The 24,354-nt window shown below is 43.8% G+C and overlaps 1 protein-coding gene across 1 annotated transcript in view; it reads right to left on the reverse strand.

Moving 5' to 3' along the window:
* The window catches only part of CWF19L2 (CWF19 like cell cycle control factor 2), a 926,849-nt gene that overhangs the window by 684,102 nt on the left and 218,393 nt on the right, over positions 1 to 24,354 (reverse strand). Inside the window, exon 5 of the mRNA XM_085621485.1 lies at positions 3,198 to 3,317. Within this exon, the coding sequence (XP_085477611.1) occupies positions 3,198 to 3,317 (120 nt within the window). The remainder of the gene's footprint in view (positions 1 to 3,197; positions 3,318 to 24,354) is intronic.

Here is a 24,354-nt window from a genome sequence, read left to right on the forward strand (position 1 = left end):
TTGATTTGGGCCTCATGTGGGAGCAGATACAGAAACTTCCTCAGCATGCGAAAGATCGAGAAACAGGATTTCACCACCGCTGACACCTGTGCACTAAATGCAAACTGGGTGTCAAGCAGCACACCCACATTTTTTGCCACTACCGTCAGTGGGGGTGCCGGGGGAACACTTTCAGGCCAGGCCCCCACCCTTCCCATAACAGAATTTCATCCGAATAATAAGACCTCTGTCGTATCCGGATTGCATTGCACCCTATTAGCCCTCAACCAGTCTAGCAGTGCTACCATGCAGTTAGAAAAGGCAGTCTTTGCCCTCTCAGGCTCCACCTCGTATGTGAGCAGGAGTTGCGTATCATCCACATTAGAGATGATCTTGATGTTATAGGATTCCACCAGATTTGCCAAGGGGAACAAATAAACATTAAAGAGAGTAGAACTAAGGAAAGAGCATTGAGGCAACTCCCATTTCAACTCTCTACCTCCCGAGGTATATGGCTTCATCCAAACCGCCTTCTCGCGACTTTTAAGGAAACAGCCCAGCCATCTCAGAGCCCACCACTCCCAGGTGTTTTAGCCTGTGCAGCAGAATACGATGGTCCACCGTGGCAAAAGCTGCTGACAAGTCCAACAGCACCAGTGCCACATTGCGGCCAGAGTCCAGATTGAACTTGATGGACCTAGAGACCTCCAACATCGTGGTCTTGGTGCTGTGGCAGGCTCTACACCCTGATAGCGAGGGGTGAAGCAGGTTGTTTTCAGCTAAGAAGCAGGTAAGTTGCCGGTTTACCACCTTCTCCAACACCTTAGAAGCTGCTGGCAGCAGCGAGACAGGCCTTAAAGTTTCTAAGCAGTCAGGATCAGTATTAGCCTTTCCGAGTAACGGAATCACCCTTGCCCTTTTCCAGTTATTGGGCACTGCGCCTTACTCCAGGGATTTAGCAAATAGTGTCTGATACACTGAGGCAATAATATCAGAGATCAACTTCAGAATGTGGGGGGGATATCGAATCCATTGGGGACCCTGACCTGTAGTTAGAAACTGCCGCTGCTACCTCCGCCAACATGGCGCTAAAAAAAGTAACCAGTGGGGGATGTTGTAAAATCTCCACTGGTTCTTCAGCCGCTGGACCAGTCCGAGTCTTGTTATCCTCTGTCAAGTTCGCCTGAATTTTTTTATTATTTTCTCCTAAAAAGAATTACTCAGGCGCGAACAAAGGGACAGGCTGGATTCCAGCGGGGGAGATGTAGCTTTAGAATCAATAAAATTAGATACAATTTTGAAGACCTCCCTCCCATCATTCTTGGCCTCTTTAATACACTGTGAATAAAAAGTGATATTTGTATGGTAGCCATTTAGAGACCGTTTGTAACTGGCTTTATCAGAATCGGCGTATGTCCGCCACCGCACTCTTTGTAGTTTCTTACACGCAGGACTTTCCATGGCTAGCTCCTTTGTAAACCAGTGAGCTGAGAGCACCTTTGTCTTCTTTCTAAAGGATGAAATGGGAGCTGCAATATCCTCCCCCCACTCCCTATAAGCCAGGCTCTAATCGTTCTGTTCCCATCACCAATAGGATCTTGGATCTCGGGTCTAGAGTCCATAAGAATACTCCTCAACTCATTTAGATCAGCCCTGCTCCAGCATCTACTTTCAAACTGCAGTGGGCGGGGCTCAATTAATCCACCCAGCTTCCAAGCAAAAGGAAACAGGAAGTGGTCTGACGAAGGCATTGGCCGAGGGGATTCCCCTATAAGAGTAGTATTAGAGAATATCCCATTGATCATGTGACCAGCGGTATGCGTAGGCCCTGTAATAGTTTTCACTAGATTGAAACAGGCTAGGGACTCCATTTAGCGTTTCGATAATGACACCTCTCCCAACTCTAAGTGAATATTAAAGTCTCCGAGCAAGGTGAAATTAGACCATGAGATGCATTTAGAGGCTAGTACTTGATCCAGGCACAAGATAAAATCTCCTGTATATCCTGGGGGGGGGCGATAGATTAAAATCCCAGATAGGCAATGTTGTCCATCAATGGAGAAGCTAAAGCCCATGGATTCAGCTCCTATAACCCCAACGGGCTCAAAGCTTTTATTTTCATACATTCTTGTGAAAGCTATCGCGACCCCCCCCCCCCACCTCTACACCCTAAAAGAGCGCACAAACATGGGCCTCAGTTATGGCCAAGTCAGGACACGCATCCTCCTTCATCCAGGTTTCTGTCATAAATATTTCCAAAGTTTACTCTCTTAACAAATAGTACACCTCTAAGGCATGTTTACGCAGGGAGCGGGCATTTATTAACGTTGCCTTAAGCTCCCTTCCCCTCCTACTAGAGGTTCCGCATTGAGAGACCTCCAAGTTCAAGGTGGGAGGACGAACCCACAGTTTTCACATTAGACCTTCCATCCCCTACGTCCCCCAGCACAGGCCTAAAACCCTGCAGAGCCCCTCCCCCACTTCATACCCATAAGCTCACTAGCCGTTTAACACAATGGTGGAACTGCGTAAGTGGGTTTAAAGAAATGTTGAACAAACCATTGCATGGACTGGAAAGTAAACTATATAAAATCAGGGTGTCTAATGCTAGAACACAAAAGGAGCATTCAAGGTTTTTAAATTTCACTTCATGAAGTACAAAAATTATCTGGCTCCTTGAGTTAATGACATCTTTAAGTCACGGTTTCATTTTTGTAGTCAAAATTAACATTGGAATAATACTGGGTTGCAAAGTAGAGCAATAGGTGGTAAAAGTATAAAAACAGATGTGGGTGTCCTAGCTATGAACATGATGTCGTTGGAATCCAGCCACTATTGTATATCTGTTTTCTAGGATCAATAGATTTATGAGGACATCGTGTCAAGTGATATTATTCTTCTGTTACTTAAATGTGCAGTAACTAGACTGCCCAAATGAATACTTGCATGGCATGCAAAAGACAGCTTTTCCAAGAGCCTCTGCCCCGGACATCATTATCAGACAGTGACAGAAGAAAAACATCTAATACAGAAAACACCTGTGCTAAAAACTGGAAATGAGCCGTCAACCACAGGAAAATGAGACGTTTAAGGCACAGTAATGGTTTGTGTTTACATTTTAAAATCATAAGGTCTGAGAGAGATACCTTCAACTTCTCTGCAGTAACACAGTCAAAGGTCCGACTATTGAAACCATGATATCACATTAATTGCAATACCTGCTCGATAGCTTGCAATTTTTCCTTCTCCAGTTCTTTTTCCTTCTGTTTTTCAGCTCTCAGTGAGGCAACTGATGTAGTTTTCATTGACATGAAGTCCAATGTCATCCAGTCATCCCTCTGAAACAAAGTAAAGTGGATTTAGGCAACTGAAAATACCACTATCTCAAAATAAGTTAATTATCTCAGGTAAAGCTCCTTCTGGTGGATACTCTATTAGACCTCAGATTCCTCCTCTTGTGAATATCTCCAGATGTCAGGCTGGATCTGGAGATTTATTTCTCAGCAAATCCCTCATACGCCAGTAGGTGGCACTGAGCGGCTCCGCATTGCTCTGCGTGACCTGGAAGTGATGTGGGGTCATACATAACCATCACCTCTGCACATCAACATCAGTTTCTTTGTGATATCAGTCTGCGCTGTCGCATATGAGGCAGAGAAAAGACAAAAGAAACCTACTCCACAGAACAAGGAAGAGGGAGGGTCGGTGAGGAATCTGGGGTTAGATCCACCAGAAAGAGCATACACTAAGGTGAGTAACTTGGTCTTCTGATGGATACGTCAAACCGCAGCTCCATCACCTTGTAAACAGGTACCAAAGCAGTACCTCACCAGGTTCTGGTTTTATGGAATTACCAAGAAAGAAGTTATTCAAGACTGAACGGGTCAGTGAGGCCTGGCTATCCAAACAGTAGTGTTTCTTGAACATGTGAACTGACTCCCACATAGCAGCCTTGCACACAGTCACGTCTGCGCAGTAGTAGCAGCCTTGGCTCTGGTGGAATGAACCCACAGGTCTTCCATGGGCTGTTTCTTGGCTAATCCATAGCAGATCTTTATACAATACATTTAGAGATTACTTGTTTTTGCTTCGCTTTTCCTATCTTAGTCCCAAAGCACCCCACAAACAGCTGACCATCCACCCATGGCTCTTAGTGCAATCAATATAAAAGCTTAAGGCTCTCTTGGGGTCCACGCAATGGAGTCTTTTTCCACCTTTGATGGATGAGGTGAAGAAAAGAATACTCAAAAGGTGACAGAATGTCTGACATGAAAAAGCATCACAACCTTTGATTTGTCTGGAAAAAATATGATACGTGCCTTCTAGACAAAGAGTGTCTTCCCAGTTAACTCATGTGACGGGCTGACATGATTGATATAAGGAGCACTGACTCCAGGGTTATTAACCTTAGAGGGCAGCTGTACACTGGCTCAAATTGGGTGCGCATCAGTAATGTGAGAAACAAATTCAGGTCCCACTGGGGTGTGACAAATGGTTTTGGCAAGGACATGTAGGTTAGTTCTTTTAGAAAACGCATCAAAACAAATGATTTAAACATAGATGACTGATCCAGCAACCGTCATTAGGCTGATAGGGCCTACAAATAACATTGAAAAAGCTGTATAGGTTTGACGCAGGTCCCTGCACTGCTGCCATGGCGGAAGGTCCTCCTGAAGTGGCAGCCGAATTGGAGGACTGATGCTCATGGCCAGAAGTTCTGTGTATCACACTCTTCTGGCCCAATCTGGGACTACTAAGATGGCTTGCGCCCGATCGTTCTTGATCTTCTTCAGAACTTTGGTAAGAGAAGTACAGGAGCCCAAGCTTCATTTTAGCTGAAAGGCACCTCCAGAGGAAAACCGCCTTCGGAACTCCAACACGCAAAAGTTTGGACACTGTACGTTCTTGGATGCGCCAAAAAGATAGATACACAGTTCTACCCATTGCTGGAGACACCTTACACCACCTCTAAGTTTCTAAGTTCTAATCATGATCAGGGAAGCAACACTGATTGAGTTTGTTCAACCTCGCATTTAAAGATCCTGCCAAGTATTGTGCATTCAGGGAAATGCCAGTTCCAAAGGCATAGGGCTTGTTGCGGTACCACTTGACAGTGGTGTTGTCCTTGAAGACCTGCAACCGTTCAACCTTAAAGGTCAGAAGGAAGGCTTTTAATGCCAAATGATCCACTCACAACTCCAACAGATTGATGTGGAAACTGGTTTCCACCACAGACACGATTTCTCCGATTTCCATTTTTCCCAGACGAGTTCCCTAACCCAGCAACGATGCATCCGTCATGACAGATAGCCCTGGGTAGGAGAGAGGGGTTTGCTACTGGCCTAATCGCAGTTGTTCATAGTCTTCACAGACACTTGAATGGAATCTGGTAGGTATCCCTGGTGCTGAGCCAACTTAGAATTCAGATCCCACTGTGAAGCCCACGTGTGACACCTGACATGTTCCTCCAGCAGGATGTTGGTGGCCAAGAGGTCTCAGAACCACCCTCACTGAGACCCATGGCAAACGCTAAAACATTGAAATCACAGCCCGAATGTCCTGGACTCGTTGAGGCGGAAGGCCCAGGATAGGATGGAAAGCAAACACAAGGAGATGATGGATGGAGCGCTGAAACTTTTAAGACACTCACCCCCAGTCACAGATCTGGGTTGAGTCCATCATCGTTCTTTAGCTCACTTCGCCACCCCAGTTCAGACCCAGCTATATGCAAATCAGTCTTGACTCTGCTCCTTATGGGAACAGTCCTGCCGGAACTGCCAAGCCAGGTCTTCCCTGGACCGGAAACAAGCATCCTGGGAACGGTTTCGGGGCAACACCCCTCATCAGCCAGGCTAGTTTGAATCCAGTGGCAAAGTGAGCAAGGGACCCACATCTGGGCATACCCTGCCAACGTAGGGCAAACAAAGCAAACACAAGGAGATGATGGACGGAGCGCTGAAACTTTTAAGACACTCACCCCCAGTTACTGATCTGGGTTGAGTCCATCATCGTTCTTTAGCTCACTTCGCCACCACAGTTCAGACCCAGCTACATGCAAATCAGTCTTGACCCTGTGCCTCATGGGAACAGTCCAGCCCGAACTGCCAAGCCAGGTCTTCCCTGGACCAGATACAAGCATCCTGGGACCGGTTTTGGGTTAAAACCCCTCATCAGCCAGGCTAGCTTGAATCCAGTGGCAAAGTGAGCAAGGGACCCATGTCCCGAGGTGGCGAAGTGAGCTAAAGAATGATGATGGATTCAACCCAGATCTGTGACTGGGGGTGAGTGTCTGAAAAGTTTCAGCGCTCTGTCCATCATCCCCTTGTGTTTGCAGAATAGGACGCAGGACTCTGTCCATTTTCAGAAAGTAACACGAGTAAAAACCTGTCCAGTTTCTGACACCCTCACCATTTCTGTATCCCCTTTGTCCAAGAGAGCCTAAACTTACTTCAGTACAATGGACAAGTGGTCCTCCAGAAGCCACTGTGGTGTAGGTGACATGTTTGGAGAGGTGAATCCGAAGGGTTAGGCGTAACCATCCTGGATGATTTGAAGCACCCTTCTGTCCGATATGATGCTTTGCCACCCGCGGGGGAAATAACTTAAGCGGCCTCTAAAGGGTAATGCTTTGGGAAAACTAAGAGTATTGCAGCGGGGTAGGAGTATGCGGGGAAGAAGGGGATAACAGCGTAGTGCATTGCTCCTGAGAACCTTGAGGCTGTCAGCCAGATTCCCAAACTCTGCCCCAAAGGAGATATGTTGCTGACACAGGGTTTGGAGTTGCCTTTGCACGCCCCTTCCAAAGCCTCAAAAAGTACAGTATTGTTGGGGAAACTGCAGCACGGGTGCTGAAAGGTTGAAGGAGCCATCTGTAGCCTTACGCTCTTTAAAGCACTTCAGGGCAGAGTCTACCTTGTCTCTGAAGAGATAGGTGCCATTGAATGGTGTGTCCTCGAAAGATGCTGGAACATCACTAGAGAACCCCCATGGAAATCATACTTGTGTGGAGCCGGAGCACCATGCTAGTATCAACTGACCTACCCAAACAGTCAGTAGTGTCTAGACCTGACGTAATGATGCTCTTTGCTGTGCCTTGACCATCTTGTCTGATCTGCAGCAATGGCTCGGAGGTCCTCAGGGACCACGGGCAAGAGGTTGCTTACCATGTCCTACAACTTGTGAGAGTAAACGCTCCAGAAGGCAACTTGAATTCACGTATCGGAGGGCAAAGTTGGCAGGCAAAAACATCATTTTCCCAAAGGCTTCCATGAATTTTTGGGTTTAACCTGCTAGTAGAGGCTTGTTCCACAAGACTTTCTGGTATGGGATGCTGAGCAAGACAGGTCCCCCAGAGTTGGTCTGTCTCCTAGGATTCAGTTTGTTGAGAATGAGGAAAGACCTGGTTTTGCCCAAGAACCCAGTAAGGTTCCCGTGTGGGCTCTAAGAATGTCTACCCTTGCAGCTGGATTTCTGCAAGGACATTCATTTTGACCTTTACTTAAGGCAGCTGAAGGTCAATGACTTCTGCCGCCCTTCTGATCGTCCGGAATGGGGTCGCGAGGCACAGTCTAAGTTGGGGACAGATTCACTGGCAATAGTCTGACTGAAGGCCTCCGTGGATCCCTGGGGCCTGGAGGAGCGCCAGACAGATGGCAAACATTTGAAAGATAGCCCATTTAAACACTTGTATCTGTTGCAGCATCGTGAATGGCCCCGGGAATCGGGTGGAATGGGGTCTAGCTGGGGAATATGTTCCATGGCGGGCTATCGGGACCGAGACCATGGGGTACCCTGATGTCCATGCGACTTCTATTGACAAGAGTGGCGGGAATAAGGAAAGTCATATTTATCTTTTTACTGAGGATTTGAAGTGGGACGACAAACTTTTGTGAGACTGGCCTAGGGAGCGAGAACGTGTCCGTGTCCTCAATGGAGACCTAGCCATACAAGCTTTTCTGCATTGTTTCATGACATATAGTTTGACCCCACAGTCTCTGATGGTCTTCAGGTTAATCTGAGCACAGTTGTCACATGATATTGAATTAAGCAAGGAGCCGAAATACTACAGACCTTCTGGGGGTTCGGTACCGACATCTGTTAGTGGCAATCCTTGCTGGGTTTAAACCCTATAGTTTTGGGGGGGTTGGAGGGGTGGGGTGAATTTCCCTTGCACACTGAAGAATTTTCTTTAGGAAACGTTATTTAAAGTGACAGAAATGAGGGAGCAAGCTCTGGATCAGCATCAGAAGTACAGAAAGGGAGGAACTGACATAGGCACGTGTAGGTGGCGGCTACACAAAGCCACCTATTTGTGGGCAAGAGAACTGCTGGGAAAAGAAATCTCAGAATGTGGTGAGAGAGGTACTCACATGGTGAGGAATCTGTGGTTAGAAGTATCCATCACAATTCCATTTCTTTATTACAAAAAATAGTTGATCCACACTTGCAAATTACAAACATGGATAGTGTTAACAGTAAACTTATTAAGCATTGTGTATGTATATAAATGTACAGGTTTATAGATATCTTCACAATTTGGAAAGATAGTGAAACAAAGGCAGGTGAATTTGAAGACCAGATCAACAGACAATGTCAAAATTGAGGAAGGCAGAATAACACTGTATTGTTTAGAAAACCAACACTGAGAGCTAAGTGTACTTGCAGCAGTACAGATGCTTACAGGTAGGAACAAGAAGTCATGCTCAGGAAGTTTACAGAGCAGGGATACCCAAACTGGGTTTACAAAACAGAAAGGCAGCAATGAATACTGTAGGGGAAAAATGTCTGTAAGGTCCAACCAGGACTGAAAATGTAGAGGATGTACAAGACATCAGATTCATTACAACCTTCAACAGTAATGATAGGGAAAGCAGAAGAGAGATGTCTAAACATTGGGATTGTCTATGCTCTGACCTGCTCATAAGTAAGGAGACACCATTGTACCCTAAAATAACATACACGAGAAGTGAACTCTTGAGAATCAAATTAGTCTAAAGTACACTATGAGGGGAGAGTGACAGAGGAGATACCAATCTAGTAAATTTTCGTTTGTGAGAGGTGTAATATCTGCAAATACAATAGCACTGTCTAAGTGTATAATGCACTGTACATGAATTAAATTTTTTTAAAAAAAGACTGTCAGGAATTTCATAAGACACTGTTCAGACCACACGGTCTATGAACTAGTAAGCCTCTGTGACAAAGAAAACCACACAAGCACCATGCACCCCGGAAATAAAGCATATTGGAACACATGCAGGCCCCAAACATGCTGATAAACATTATCCAGTAGCACACCATTACCATGAGCGTCATACAGAAAGATACTTTGGTGAGAACAGGGTATTGGTGAACCAACAAAGGAGGTAATTGGGATTCATCTCTAAGAAGCCCTGAATCAAAGTACATATTGGATTTAAAAACTAAGCAGCCAGTAGGGCCTAATGTGGAAGACAATATGAAAGTACATTTGTAGACACTCATATATGTGTGTGTTTCCTCTGGTGGGATTTCAGATTAATTATGTGATACAGCTGGATTTAATTGAATGTTTAATTTTTAGGAACGTTTAGGACATGTAAAGTAGACTGAAATTTGAAAGGAGAATTGCACATCCACAAAATGTCTTAGCCCACTTGTGCAAGCCTTTGAGATGGATTGAATGTCAAATTTATAAACTTGTGATATCTTAACAGTAACCCTACCTACGAGTTACTACTGGATTGACTTGAGTAACCACTTGCCAATACATGAATTAAAAGCCCACTGGGGCAAGAGGATATCCATTGAGCCAGTAATAAATGGCCCAAATGTGGCGGAAAGTTCAAGTATCAGAGAATGGCAATGTGATCCATTTAAATTCTATGTTTTGTTGATAAAAGAAATGAAGGAAATACAAGTGTATATTGGTAGCGATGCAATGTGTTGCTGTACCTGTCTACAGCTCAAAGATCTCAGTGGATTTGGATACATTTGGGCTACAGTGAAATATACAAAGAGACTAAGCCTGGGCAATTCTTAGATGTCAGGACTTTGGGAAAAAACAAATGAAGTCTTTTATCTATGATTATGCTTGTTGCACAATGGTACTTTATGTGTAGGAGTTGTAAGGTTTTCACAGCACAACTTGCAGAAGATCGTAAGGCTGAAACGTGTTGCTGTGGACACATTTTTGAGGCATTAAATCACTGTCACCAGCAAAGTCAGAGAGCATTTGCTTGGAGGTTCCGCTGATGCGGACGAAGAAGTAGTTTAAAAGTGAGTGAGTGAGTGAGTGAGTGAGTGAGTGAGTGAATATATATATATATATATATATATATATATATATATATATATATATATATATATATATATATATATATATATATATATATATATATATGTTCACAGCTTGTAGTGCTGTAGATTCCCATGCTCAGCATGCTCCTTCCACCTAGTGTTGGGCTCGGACGTTTGCAATTTGTTTTTCTTTAAAGAAGTCTCTCGAGTCATGGGATATGTGGTTTTGCGTCCTCTTGACGTACACCGCGCATGAGCACAGACCCCAAGTTAGATTGTTTTTTGCACGGCAGTTGAGAGGATGGTGCGGCAGTGCAATGTACAGTAAGTACGAGATGATCTGCAAGAGACACACGGGTGCTTACAGGTTAAGTAGAATTTTCCATTCATAGCATGTATGGCTCTAGATACACATTCTTAGCATTAACTGTATAGCAGCACCCTCCAACAGGGGTGTGGTATTCCTACAGCCCGACACCGAGGACAATTTGTTTGGGGTCAAGGACAAGAGGTTTTAATTTTTATTTTGTCCTTGGAACAAGCAGGCCCAAACCCCAGCAGCACAAACCCTTTGGCTGCCAGATTACAGTACCACATTATGGAGCAGGGAAGCGCACTGCCTGCAGTTAAGGTAATATTTGTACCCATGTGTTAATGCTGTTCGAACTTGTATTTATGGTTCATTATTACAAAGCCTTCATTATTAGGGTGAGTGCTCTAGGGAAATGTTGTAAGTTCAGACTGCACTACTGATAGTGGTTCCAGTATAAAAATGAGTACACGTGTTTTCAAAGTTTAACAATATGAGGCTACGTATAATGCTTCCAGGATGCTCTCTGATTAGATGCTAATAGATGCAAAAGCTTGAAAGCAAAATAAAATGTTCCCCAAAAAATTGCAACTAGGAAAAATAATGTTTTGCTAAACTACCAAGAAGTTTTAGGTACCATTTCTTTGAAGCATCATTTAGTAAAATATGTTAATGCAGGCTAGTATTTCCAAACAATATTCATATCGAAAATCAGTGTAACCAGTTTCAACAAAATTATAGGAAACATGAAAATAAACAAGCATTGGCAAAGCCAATGGGTAGAACACTGGTAGTCAGCCTTTTGGTTTTGTGAATGCGTGTCTTGTTTTGACGTTGGTTTTCCAAAATCCTCAACTTGATAAACATTTGCAAAAGCAAAAATATTTAGGTCTCAAAAACGACACATTGCCACAGCAGTTCCTGGCACTGAACAAAACCACTTTGCGTGATGATATGCTCCTTGTGAAAGTGCATAATGCTATAACTCACAGTGAAGCCAGCTGGTAGATAGAGAATTGTATTAAAAACAAAACGTCCTGGTTAACGCCAGACCTAACTAAATTCTTAAAGGAAAGTCACAAGATTTCACCCATGGTATATGTCCTAGCCTTAGGGGAGATTTTAAAAATTTCAAGAATTTAAAGAAGTAGGTCAGGAAATTATACTCCTAGAAAATTTCTGTGAACTGCATTTTAGCATTAGCAAATATCTATGTGTAGATTTGCTCATGTGAAAATCCGTGGAGCTGTAACAAGTTCACTTTCCCACCAACCACTTTTTCCCTCAACCCTGGAATAAGTTTTTACTTCTACCCTTGTCAGGGCAAATTTCCAACCTTTCTCATTATGGGAAACTATTAGAGAAGAGCTGATGAAAACCCGTAAAACATGCAAGGTTAGTAGGTTTGCCCAGACACAAAAGGGCATTCCTACCATGAGGATTAATTGCTTGCAGCTATCTCCAGCCCCAGTATGTAGATCTGCGGAAAGGTGGCAACATAAGAGAAATGCTAGTATTCAAACCAAACTATGGTATGAGCTCTGGCACAATCAGAGAAGCCATTATCAGAGCACTTCTATAAAGAGATTGCTGCTATAATTTGTCGCCATAATACATTGCACCAAAGGGACAAGTGAATTTTGTTACAGGACAAGAAGATTCATGAAGCAACGTGTCCACTGGATAAGTAGCTATTTTATTAAATTCGACACCGCTTCTCCAAGCAGTGGTGGTTAGAATATGGATGATGCAAATGTCTGGAATAATTTCCTTAACACAGGTTGATTAACTAGGGCTTGCTGATGGGCCAAAATGTCCACACAATATTGTTCAGCAAAAATGTGTGGGGTTGACCATGTTGCTGCCTTTTTAATATCTGCTAATGGGATGTTGCCTGGGAAGGCGATAGTTGCCCCCTTTTTGAGAGTAGAGTGTGCCCAAGGAGAGAGACCCTCTTTACCTTAAGGTAGTACGTCTGAATGCATCTGACAATCCAACGGGCTACACCAGCCTTGGCAATAGGTTGCCCATTGTGAGGTTTAGCAAAGGAGACAAAGAGCTCATTTGACTTCCGGAATGATTTGGTCCTATCGGTGCAATACATGAGGGACCTCTTATCAGTTAACATATTCAGTGCTCTGAAGGCAACAGACACTGGAAGAAGACCAGGAGCTCTATGGTTTAGGCAAGGTGGAAGGGTGATGCCACCTTAGTGAGTAACATGGGGCTAGTTCTAAGAAGGACCCTATTGCATTAGCTCTGGATAAAAGATTCATGTACAGCCGGTGCTTGCGGCTCACTGATACGCCTAAGCGACGTAATGACTACATGGAAGGCTACCTTCCAGGAGCAGAACTGCGAGGGTATGAATGCATATGTTCAAATGGCGAGTACATAAGTCTGGTAAAGACTATGTTGATGTGCCATACCATACTAAAGTAGGAGGTACTCCGAGAGGTATGATCCTCGAGTCCCTCTATAGAGGCCTTGAACAAGAACCTGTTGTCTGTTCTGCATGTAGAAACCAACTGCTGTCAAATGTAGGTGAACCAAAGTATAGGCAAGGTCTGCCTTTTGTAGGTGTATAAGGGAGGCACCAATCTCCTGTACCGTGAGTTTTAATGGATCCAAGTGTTTGGAAATGCAGAAATGTAAAAACTTCTTCCATTTTGCTGCATGACAGGTTCATGTTGTGGGCCGTTGGGCCTCCTTCAAGATGGATATTCTCGCTTGAATAAGGCAGAGGTACCAGAAAGCTAGGATGTCAGGTGCCAAATGAGCTGCCTGGGATCCAGATGCCAGACCTTAACAAGTTTCTGTGTGAGAAAGTCCATCCTTAGGGGAAAACTCTCGTCGGGGCTCCCTGATAATTCCAGAAGAGTAGAAAATCAAGGCTGTCTGGTCTAAGTTTGTGCCACTAAAATGAGAATTAGAGATGTTTGTGTAACCACCACAACCCCAAAGAAGATCTGGGGAAGGGAACCAGAGGTACGGGGTGCTAGGAGCAAGCAGCCTCCAACAAAAAATGTTCAACACAAATGGAGCCACTCCTAGTAAGGTGACCTAAGTGTTACAGTTCTTGTTTTGCGGGTGCAGGCATCTCACTAAGAGTGAAAGACTGGTCTCACAGCACTTGGTGTCATGCTTCATCATTGACCAGTCCTCACCCTCTAAAAACTTGGTTTGATAGAGGGCGGGCATACACCTGACGACAGGGATGCACTTCTAAACTAGCTAAGTGGCGGCCCTTATAAACAAAAAGGGAGTTAAAAGGCCATTATAGGTGTCAAATTAATTTTAATAAAGCTGGCATCTATATGGTAGTTAAAATAAGTGATCGGTGTGGTGGGGATTCTATTGTCCCCCCACCGTGGTCATTGTGGTCGACATGTTTCTGCCAGTTGGCCCAGTAGGGTCCATGGCATTAATCAGGACCTAGGATATAAGAACAGGCTCCACTCTTACCAAGTTGTGGCAAGAGGGTTCCACTGTGTGGGGTGATAAAGATCACGCTCCACTAAGGCGTGGCTTGTGCTTATTAAAGCCTGAAAGAGAAAAAACAAGACATAAGAATATACAAACATAATAGCACCAGGGTCATAGTCTTTGAAACTCTTACATTCAGCCACATGCACGGTCATATACTGTGAGTGGCTATAAGTGCAGTAGTCGTGTCAATCATCTGTACACCGATAAAAAAAAAAAATGGAGAAGATGACTCCATAATGCTTACCCTAGATATGGGATCAGGTGCCCCATAGGAGGGTAAGGGAAGAAGACCCCTTTGGTCAGATGCTGGATAATGAGGAGACAGTAAAAATTATATACAACACCTATGATTAAGAAAATTAGTAAATGCAAATGAATATACCCATGCGTTTCTATGGTTCTTAGAGCGCGTGGGGGTCTAAGACACACATTCATACTCTCACTGTTCCGTGGTGCGTTCTCCACGTTTGTGCCTACATGTGTACTCCTCCCCTCCTCGACGATAAATGACAGGAGAGAGTGCTGGCTATTTATAGTGCTGGTGCTAAGTAATTAGTATCAATAAGCGTGTGATTAAGCCTAATTGAATGCAACTGGTGCGTGTCCGGTGTCATCAGCCGGCGTAGCGAAAAAGTATTGGGCGCGCAGCCTAGGCCTAGGGTTAGTTCCAACACCTATGAATGATCCCTTTACACTGGGATACTGAATTGTTACAGTTCTTTACAAAAATCAAACTCCGCAATCACTTTGGAGATTCTAAAAACGAACAGACTGAGAAAATTGGCACAGGCCTTAAGAAAAAAATCTACGTTCATGTCCCCGAATCAGACCATTCCTTGTAATATATTAGCGTCTGAACAGGTGGTACTCAAAGAAGTAGAAAAAAATCAATTTCATACAAGAGAAGGGTTTCCAGAACCTTACGAAACTGGAACATACAGCACTTGAGGGACTTGAGAACAACACAGACCTAACAATCAAACCAGTAGACAAGGGAAGTGCAATTGTGTTGATGAATAAATCCATGTATCAAGAGGAATGCAACCGCCTACTCTCTGATACAGCCAGTTACGAGAAATACTCGGAGGACCCTAAACCACGCCTTACCACGAAGATCAAGGGTATGGTAAATGAGGCCCTATGTAATAACTGGATCACGAAGCAAGAAGCGGATTTCCTCATCAATGAAAACCCGAGAACACCAAGATTATACCCTTCCCAAAAACCATAAAGGGAAGATGCCCCTACCGGGAAGACCGATAGTCTCCAGCATCGGGTCTATCCTTGAGCCTCTTTCACAGTTTTGTGATTGCTTTCTTAAACCAATTGTACAAAAATCGACTTCCTACCTGAGATACACAAAAGATGTACTTTGCCTCTAGCGAGATTTAAGGAGCAAATAATACCGAGGATCTCTTTATCACCATGGACATAGAAGCACTGTACACTAGCATCCCACAGAGACATACACTGGAAGTAGTGGAAGACATTTTGCTAAAAATGGATTGGGATTTTCTTACTCCACAACATTTTATTATGGAATGCGCAGAGGTGGCTTTAACAGAGAATTTTTTCGAATATGAGGAAGTACTGTACCACCAAATCACAGGCACATCAATGGGTAGCACTTTCACCCCAAGCCTGGCATGCCTATACGTACACTAGTACGAAGAGGATCATATTTTTAATAAAAGCAATCCATTTACTGAACACCTCAAAACCTGGAAATGTTATACAGACGACATTTGTATTGTCTGGCGAGGGGATGAAGACACAGCAAGAGCCTTTGTTGAATGGCTCAATACAAAGGATGAACATCTGAAATTTACCCATTCCATCAACAAAAACCATGCCATCTTTTTAGATCTAGACATAAACATGACTGTAGAGGGCATCAGTACAAAAGTACACAACAAACCGACAGACAAGAACAGTCTCCTTTTAGACGAAAGCTATCATCCAAAAGCCCTTCGTAACAACTTACCGGTGGGCCAATTTCTCCGGGTACGCAGAAATTGCTCAGAGATAACCGACTTCACAGAACAAGCAAAAGACCTTGAGAAAAAGCTATTAGATCGACATTACCCGAGAAAAATGATAAGGAAGGCAAAGAAGAGAGCCAGGAATAATAAATGTGAAGCACTCCTAGAGAACATGGAAAAAGAAAAATCAAACAGAATTTTATGTGTGACAACATATACACCGGCATCAAATGGCGTACAAAAAATCATAAGAAAAAACTGGCACAGTCTGGATGGTACCGAAAAACTATGGGAACCTCCACTCTTTGCATTTAAGAGGAGTACGAACTTACAAGACGAGCTGGTACACGCAAAAGACCCACCCAGTGCGAGGGAGGAACAAATTACCCTCTGGAACACCCAAAGACCCAAGGGACACTATACATGTGGAGGGTGTGTTGCATGTTCATTGACGATGACAACGAAAGAAGTAGACGTTGGGACCACATGCCCCTGGAAATTTTAGCAACTGTAATACCGAGAATGTGGTATACCTCCTTATATGCCCCTGCGGCCTGATGTACGTGCTCATGACCACCCGAAAGATCAAAATTCGCATTAATGAGCACCGCAGCACTATACGGTGTAAGAAAACAAATGCCAAATTAACAAGACATTTCTTGGACCACAACCACAGAGACACTGATCTTAAATAGGTGGTCTTAGAAGTTATGAAGAAACACAGGGCTGATTTGACCAGACCGCTCCATGTAAGGGAACAGAGGTGGGTATACCGCCTCCGAACATGGGAAAGAGGACTCAATGATGAAATTCCCTGGCTACAACTTGCGCAACCCTAGTCTGACTACTTCATTTTCGTCAATTCTATCGAGTTCTGTTAGAGGCTTTGTCATCTACCATCGAGGTGATACTCTACTTTCAGAATTTATCCTAAGTGAGACACTCTGACAATTAAAACCCCTTTTGTCTACACCACCACCACGGTTACATAAATAACTACGAGGCAACTCCCCCAACTAACATACATACTAAAAACCGTATCTGTATACACTCTGGCTCAAAGGTGATGTATCTATCCCTTTGTCAACATAGTCTTTTCTGCCACTAACATCTTGCTTAATCAAACTGAGGAGTATTCCTCCTCCCACCCATCTTTTGCATGCAAGTAATATTTTTTATCACGTTCCTTCTCCTCCTTCTAATGGGGGCAGGTGTTATGCAAGGTCCGATGTACCAGGGAATCCTCTGCATTGGACTGAGGTGGTACTTTGGCACATTGATAGAACATTTAAGGAGTTCAAGAGCTTGGCCATTGCCCAGAGGTGGTTTCAAACCTACTTTGGTTAGTCCACCTTGAGCAGCAGTCATCGAGGTACTGAATACATCTGTTCGCAACTTCTGAAGATGAACTGCCTTCACTTTCGTGAACACCTACTGGGGGGTGTTAAGGCCGAAGGATAGCAGGGAAAGTTGTAAGTGATCTGACCACACAATGAACCGCAGGCAGCGTCTGTGGGACTGCAGTTCAGGTATAAAAATGCACACCTCTTGCAAGCCCAGCGTCTTGAGAGCCTCACGGGTGATTTGCCGCGCTTTAGAAATCATGGATTTATTTAAGGACACCACTGAGTCCCCTGGATCCAGAGCAAAGTTGCTCTAAGAGAGAGTGAGCATTTTGAATTTTTTCATCTTCAAAAAAGCATTCATTAGCTGTAAGTATAGCATAAGCCTTCACTTCTCTTCGAGTAGGGCACCTGTTTGATGGCACCTTTGGCCACCAGGAGATTGAGTTCTTACATCAAAAAAAGAGTCATGATCTCTATGTATGGGAGTAATAAGAGGTGGGTACAAAATGAAATGCAGGCCTGCCCCTTCGAATAATTTGCAAAAACCCATCAGTTTGACATCACAGATTTCCACCGGGAGAGGAACTATGGTATCCTGACCACAACCGGCTGGTTATGTGTCTAGGAAGGCCAAGTTAAAGATTGCTGTCTCTGCTGGTGTGAACGATTTCAGCTGCTACCACGCCCCGCCCCCACCCCCAAGGGCTGAGTTGGCTGCTGCCCTGACTGGACTGAGAAGGTGAATACTGTTGACAATGCTGCTGATAAACTAGGCCTCTGGATTAGCCCCTAAAATGTATATACTGCTGGTGAGATTTTCTGGCCGGGGACAATATCTCCAAGGCCAGAACTGTGGCGTGACTCTCTAAATTGCTTGAGCCCAAAGTCAGACTTTCCTCTGAAAATTCTAGACCCATCAAAGGGCGTGTCTGTAAGTGATACTTGGACATCACCTGAAAATCCAGCTGATCACAAGAAGGCATGCATGCAAAGCACTACAAATAGCATGGCCTGTATGATTTGTGAACCTTCCTGATGACTTTTATCTGTGAATTGAAGTTGAGTTTCCCTGTTGAGTTGTTTTGGGCTTTAAACTTGGTAAAATCTGATGGAGTATGGAATAAGAGAATAATGCATAATCCTAAACACCATGCCTTCAAAGGACCAAAAACGTTCTATTAAAATAGCTAGAACTTTTTACATTCTTGCGATAAATGACAATTTGTTTATATATTTTAGATTATTAGAACACAAATTTCAAGGCTTCCTTTAATAATAATTTCTTTCATCTGATGTTTCCTTATTGCTAGTGCTGTAGACCCACAACTCGTGTGTTATATGTGTGTTGTGAATCATTATCAAACAGTTGTACAAATTAAGAACATGCAGAATTTAAAATTCATACACAAGGATCCATAGCACAGGTGACTGTATATTCAAATTATACCATCCAATCCCTTTGATTCTAAATTCCACTGATTTCTTTACACTATAATACAAGTCTTCTTACCCCCCATTGTCAGTCTGTGAAAGCCCAACCCCCATCCCTGAGGCTGTGAGTTAGAATAGCACAAGGCCAAAGTTGAGCTCTGGCAAAGCTCCTTAGACATAAAAATGTTCTCAGACATCAAGAAGGTTTTCTTGCAAGTGACTATTGGAAAATGTTATGAATACCAGACACAGGAACCAAATCACTAGGGAGTAAACATGGGAGTAGTGTGGATAATGTGGATAAATGTTGAAAACTAGACTAATATTGCATACCATCGGTCTACTAATTGCCCTTTTAAAAATACTTGTGCGGTCCTCTGAAGTTTCAAAAACAGCTGGTACGGCCAAATAACTGACCGATAATTACGTCATGCCTGTCTTTCTAAAACCTGATAACGCAGAAGATCTTAAGTCTTGAAAAAATAGGGTTCAACCTCCCCCCTAACCACCGGGGAAAGAAAAACCTATGCTAAGAAGAGGGTGAGCATAACAACATGGCAGAGCTATTTGGAAGTTTTGGCTAAATTTTCCAAAAGCTCATCTGCCTCCTGTACTGTTTTTATATTATTCATCTTGTTATTATGCATCATTTTTAGGAGTGCAGGAAATTTTAACTGGGCGACCCTCTTCCTGCCCAGTTCCCATTGTCTGTCCAGCGTGACACGTGCCAGGTCCGAACGGATCTCAAAAGCAAAGTCTGTAGATTTCAAAGATTTCTGTTTTAAGGCACGATTCAGAATTTTCTCTTTCAAGGAAAAAGTGAGAAAATGTATTAAACATTTTCTTGGCTTTGGCCGGTTCGGATGTTTCCTAAATGGGTCCCTGTGGATCCTCTGTATGTCCTTCTTCAAGTCCTCCTCAGATTTTTCGATCTGGATTGATTCCTTTATAAGAGTAACTATATAGGACTTGAGATCTTCCCCCTACTTTCCCTCAGGGACATTCAAGAGGCGCAAATTATTGCACCGAGAATTGTTTTCCAGCATTTCAAGTCTGTCTCGGAGCACAGTATCTTCCCTCTTGAGCAAAGAAATATCTACCTTAGCAGCTACCAAGTCATCTCTGAGTTCTCCGACTGAGCTTTCTAGAGCCACTGTCCTAGAATTAAGGAGGTCCCCTTTTTTCTCAAGAGACTCAAAAAAAGCCTGATCTCCCCTTGATTTGCCTCTGAAACAGAAAAACCCTTTCTGATATCGGCTGAAAGAGTAGAAAAGAGCGCTTCGAGGGATGCCATCGAGGACCCCCCTGAGCTATGAGCTCCCTGCCGCTGGCCTCCATTCCTCCACAGGCAAGAATATCTCCTCCCGCATGACCCCTGCCCTCTTACGAAGTCATAGTTGAGGCCAACTCAGAAGTTGTAGGTTTGTTTGTGGATGGCGTTTGTGCTGGTATTAGTGTAATTGGGAGGGGAAATCTACTGCTTCGGTCTCCTCCATACCCACCAAAAAGGCCCCAACTTCAACTGCTGAGAGCTCTTTCTGAGTGTCTCCCCCTGTGTTACCACGTCCAGCACCTGAGGTTGAATTTTAAAATAAGACCTCAGAGAGGGGGTGATCTTAACTTTTGGATCCAAAGAATTACCCTGCTTTAATACTCCTGCCCTTAATTTCACAGTGCTGGAACGTTGAATTATTTTCAGGTACTATAGCCAAGGTGTTGCTTCCTTTCTTCTGAGTTGTATCCTTAGATGTACCTGATTTGCCCGCTAAGGGGAGTTTGATGTTTTTATCCGCAGGCTTCGCTTTTTTTGACCCCTGTGGTGCTGTACGCCTCCTACCGCTCTTAACTTTTTTTGTCAAGCCTTTGATGTTAATGGGAGCTGTACTAATCTTAAAGGGCCCCCCTCCTGGCCCCCTGATGCCTGCTCTAATCGTGGTTGTGATTGCAGCGTAAAAAAGGAAGGAAGGGCAAGCTTACTGTGCTCCCTTGCAGGCGTTTTACACTTAGGAACTTCACCGAGGTTATCAAAGATTCCTCCCTCCTCCCGGCCCCCCTGTACCTCAGACTGCAACTGCAGAGACGAAGCAAGCCAACCACATCAAACTTCCCTGTGCTGCCTCTGCCAGAGTCGACGTGGAGGAGCCCGTGAGCAGACGCTTTATGGCCCCTCCTCAGCTCCAGGGCGGCAGCGGTCCAATGCGGGAGCTCTGCAGACGCTCCAAAACACATTCCCCAGACACAAAAGGTGAGTTGATTCTTCAAAAAGAAATGAACACAAAGATTACGGAAGTCAAATTATGTAATTTTTGCAGGTCTTCGGCATCCCCATGTTTAGAGACGGGACAAGGGAGTCTCCGGCGGCAAGTGACCGCTTAACTAACAGCCGCCATGCACAATTATATGGGGTTATAGCACTAGTGGAAAAACCTTTACGGGAACTAGACAGAGAGCTTTAGCTTCCCGTCTCTTTGTATTAGTAGCTAGGGACAGGGAGGTATCAGTCCAGGCAAATAGGGGTAGGGTTCTTCAGGGAGGGGTTCAAAAAGTTGGGGGGAAGGTAGGGGAGCACAGGGTGGGGAGCATAGGGGTAAAAAAGAAAAAAGATTCTCATTCCCCTTCTTGTTTGGTTTATTGATGGATGTCGCATTTGGGTTCGACATTCGGAGAGACCTGACATACTTAGGGTCCGGTTGCTTAAACCACCATGAGAACCATACAGTGTTTATCTTGGAACGTCAATGGCCTCCGAGTGAAAAATAGGGGGGCAAAAATACTACAATATCTCAAAGATTCTCCTGCTCAGATAACTATCTTACAAGAGACACATCTATTGAAAGAGGAAATAAGTGGAATATTTAGCAAGGTCAGAGGGATAGAACACTGTGTTACCTCCAATCAGAGTTCTAACATTAGAGGGGTGGCCATTTTGGTGAAAAAACAAGCAAACGCTTGTATCTTAGACACAATGATAGACCCAGGTGGCAGATGGGTCATTGTTAAATTATCTGTTCACGGCTTTCTTTTAACAGTAGTGGGCTACTATGGCCCCAACCAAGATGACCCTTCCACTATGAACATTTTTTTTTTACGAATTTGCTGGATTTTCCAAAACCAGTTATATTGGCCGGTGATTTTAATATTGTTTTGAATCCCCAACTGGATAAGTCCCGAAGTAGTAGGGTGAATGTTTTATGTAAGTCGAGGACATATCTCCAAATGATGAGGAGGCAGAATGGATTATGTGATATTTAGAGGGAAAGGTTGGGCTCCCAAATAGGCGTCTCCTTTTATAACCACAAATACAGACATTAATCAAGGATCGATTACATTCTGGTTAGTCAGGATTTGAGGGGTAAAATCAAAGATAAGGCTACCCGACTCCTCACTTATCAGATCATGCAGTTGTATGGATGAATTTAATCCTGGAGGAGAAAGAGCAATTAAGGAGGTGGAAATTCGATCTTTCAATACTCCTGGATGAATTAGAAGTTAAATATCTGTCCCAGGAGACAGAGTCCTTCCTTAACATAAACATTGGTTCTACCGAGGTTTCAGTGGTCTGGGATGCTTGGAAGGCTTACCTGAGGGGTCTGGTCACCATTAGAACGTGCCACAAGAACAGGCGCTACAGGGAGGAGATAGCCCATGCAGAGTGCGAGTTGAAGGCAGTAGAGTCGAGCCTGAACGGAGAAGACAAATCTGTAAAACGCCAGCCACATTTGTGAAGACTGTGGACATTGAAAGACCACTTAGAGAACACTATCCAGACGAGGATTTCTAAAAAATGGGAGGCCAGCAAGCTTGCTCATTTTGAATATGGGGAGGGGGGATAGTAAACTTCTCGCATGGAAAGCCAAGACTGACAGGGTTCGTAATAACAAAGCAAACGGACATTGAACATAATAACACTTTGGTAGATGCGGACGAAGAGATTGGAGAAGCTTTCCACATGTTTTTTCAAGATCTATATACTGAAGATAACGTGGTAGAGAGCAGCCGTGCTAGAGATTGGCTAAGTGGAATTAAGCTCACCTCCTTAAATTCCTCCAAATGAGATAACCTTGAGATGGATATAACTCAGCAGGAGGTCAGGAAAGCCATTTCGACATGTAAAGGTGGTAAGGCTGCGGTGCCTGATGAGCTTCCTGTCGAATAATATAGATGCTTGGGAGAGGCAATAATTCCGACTATGACAGCACTATTTAATCAAATACTAGTGGAAGATGTTAGACCTCCGGCCTCATGGGGAGAAGCTACTATAACACTGATTTTGAAAACAGGGTAATCTCCTGTGAATTGTGGGTCATATAGACCCATCTCTCTCAAACACGGACTACAAAGTTTTACTAGGATCTTGGCAGATAGGTTGGGGGCGGTGGCGGGTGGATTGTTACATTTAGATCAAAAGGGTTTTTTAAGAGGCAGGAATTTACATGATCTTACGTACGATTTTATCGGAGCTATTGATCTTGCTTCCACCTTTGCATTACCACTTGCTGCTATGACACTAGACGCCACAAAGCCTTTTGATAGGATTAACTGGACCTATCTTTTGGCAGTGTTAGAAAAGTTAAACTTTGGTGTCAAGTTTTGTAGAGTTATCCAGCTTATTTATAGTGATCCATCGGCAAGACTCCTAGTTAATAACAAACTGACCAACCCTTTCAGGATCATTAGGGGAACCAGGCAGGGCTGCCCCCTCTCCCTGCTCCTATTTGATATGTTTATAGAGCCTTTTGCACAGCATCTCAGGGAGGAGATGGGGATTACATCTTACAAGTTTGGGGTATGGGACAGGAAGGTAGCCCTGTATGCGGATGATATCTTGAGCTTTACATCTGACCTAGAGTCATCCTTTCCCCATGTCATTAGGTTGGCAAAAGATTTTGGGCTGGTGTCTGGTTATTAGATTAAGGAGGAGAAAACTGACATTATGTCATGGAATCTGCCGAAGTGTCGATGCCAAACAAAAAGCGACATACGATATCTGGGGGTTAGGATCGTCCAAAATATAGACAAGATCTCAGACTAATCTGGCAAATGTCTCTAGGGAGTGCCAGACACTTATGAAATCATGGACGCATCTCCCACTGACATTTTGGGTAGAATTAATTTGATAAAAATGGTTATATTACCAAAAATGACTTCTTTTTAACACCATTCCTTTGCATTTTGAAAAGCAGGCCATTGACAAGTTGCAGCAAGCAATTAATTCATTTATATGGGCTTATAAAGCTACGAGGATAGCTTGGGAGAAGCTAAGGCGCAGGAGGGAGAAAGGGGGCATTACACTCCCGGATCTCCAATACTACGCATCGGCCTTTCAGCTGACGCATTCCAGAATGTTGCTGAAATCCCAAGACCTGTCAGAGAGGGGGGTTATGTTTTTGGCTATGCTAGATGGAGTAGGGCTGTGAGGGGTTTCTTTTTAAGTATGGACATGAGAAATTCTTCAAGAAAATCTGGCTTAAAGTCCTATTGGGCGTGGCTCGTACATGGGCTAGAATTAAGCAATGTACCGGCTTAAATTATTTTTCAA

This window comes from Triturus cristatus, chromosome 8 (assembly GCF_964204655.1).
Source record: "Triturus cristatus chromosome 8, aTriCri1.1, whole genome shotgun sequence".
NCBI lineage: Eukaryota > Metazoa > Chordata > Amphibia > Caudata > Salamandridae > Triturus > Triturus cristatus.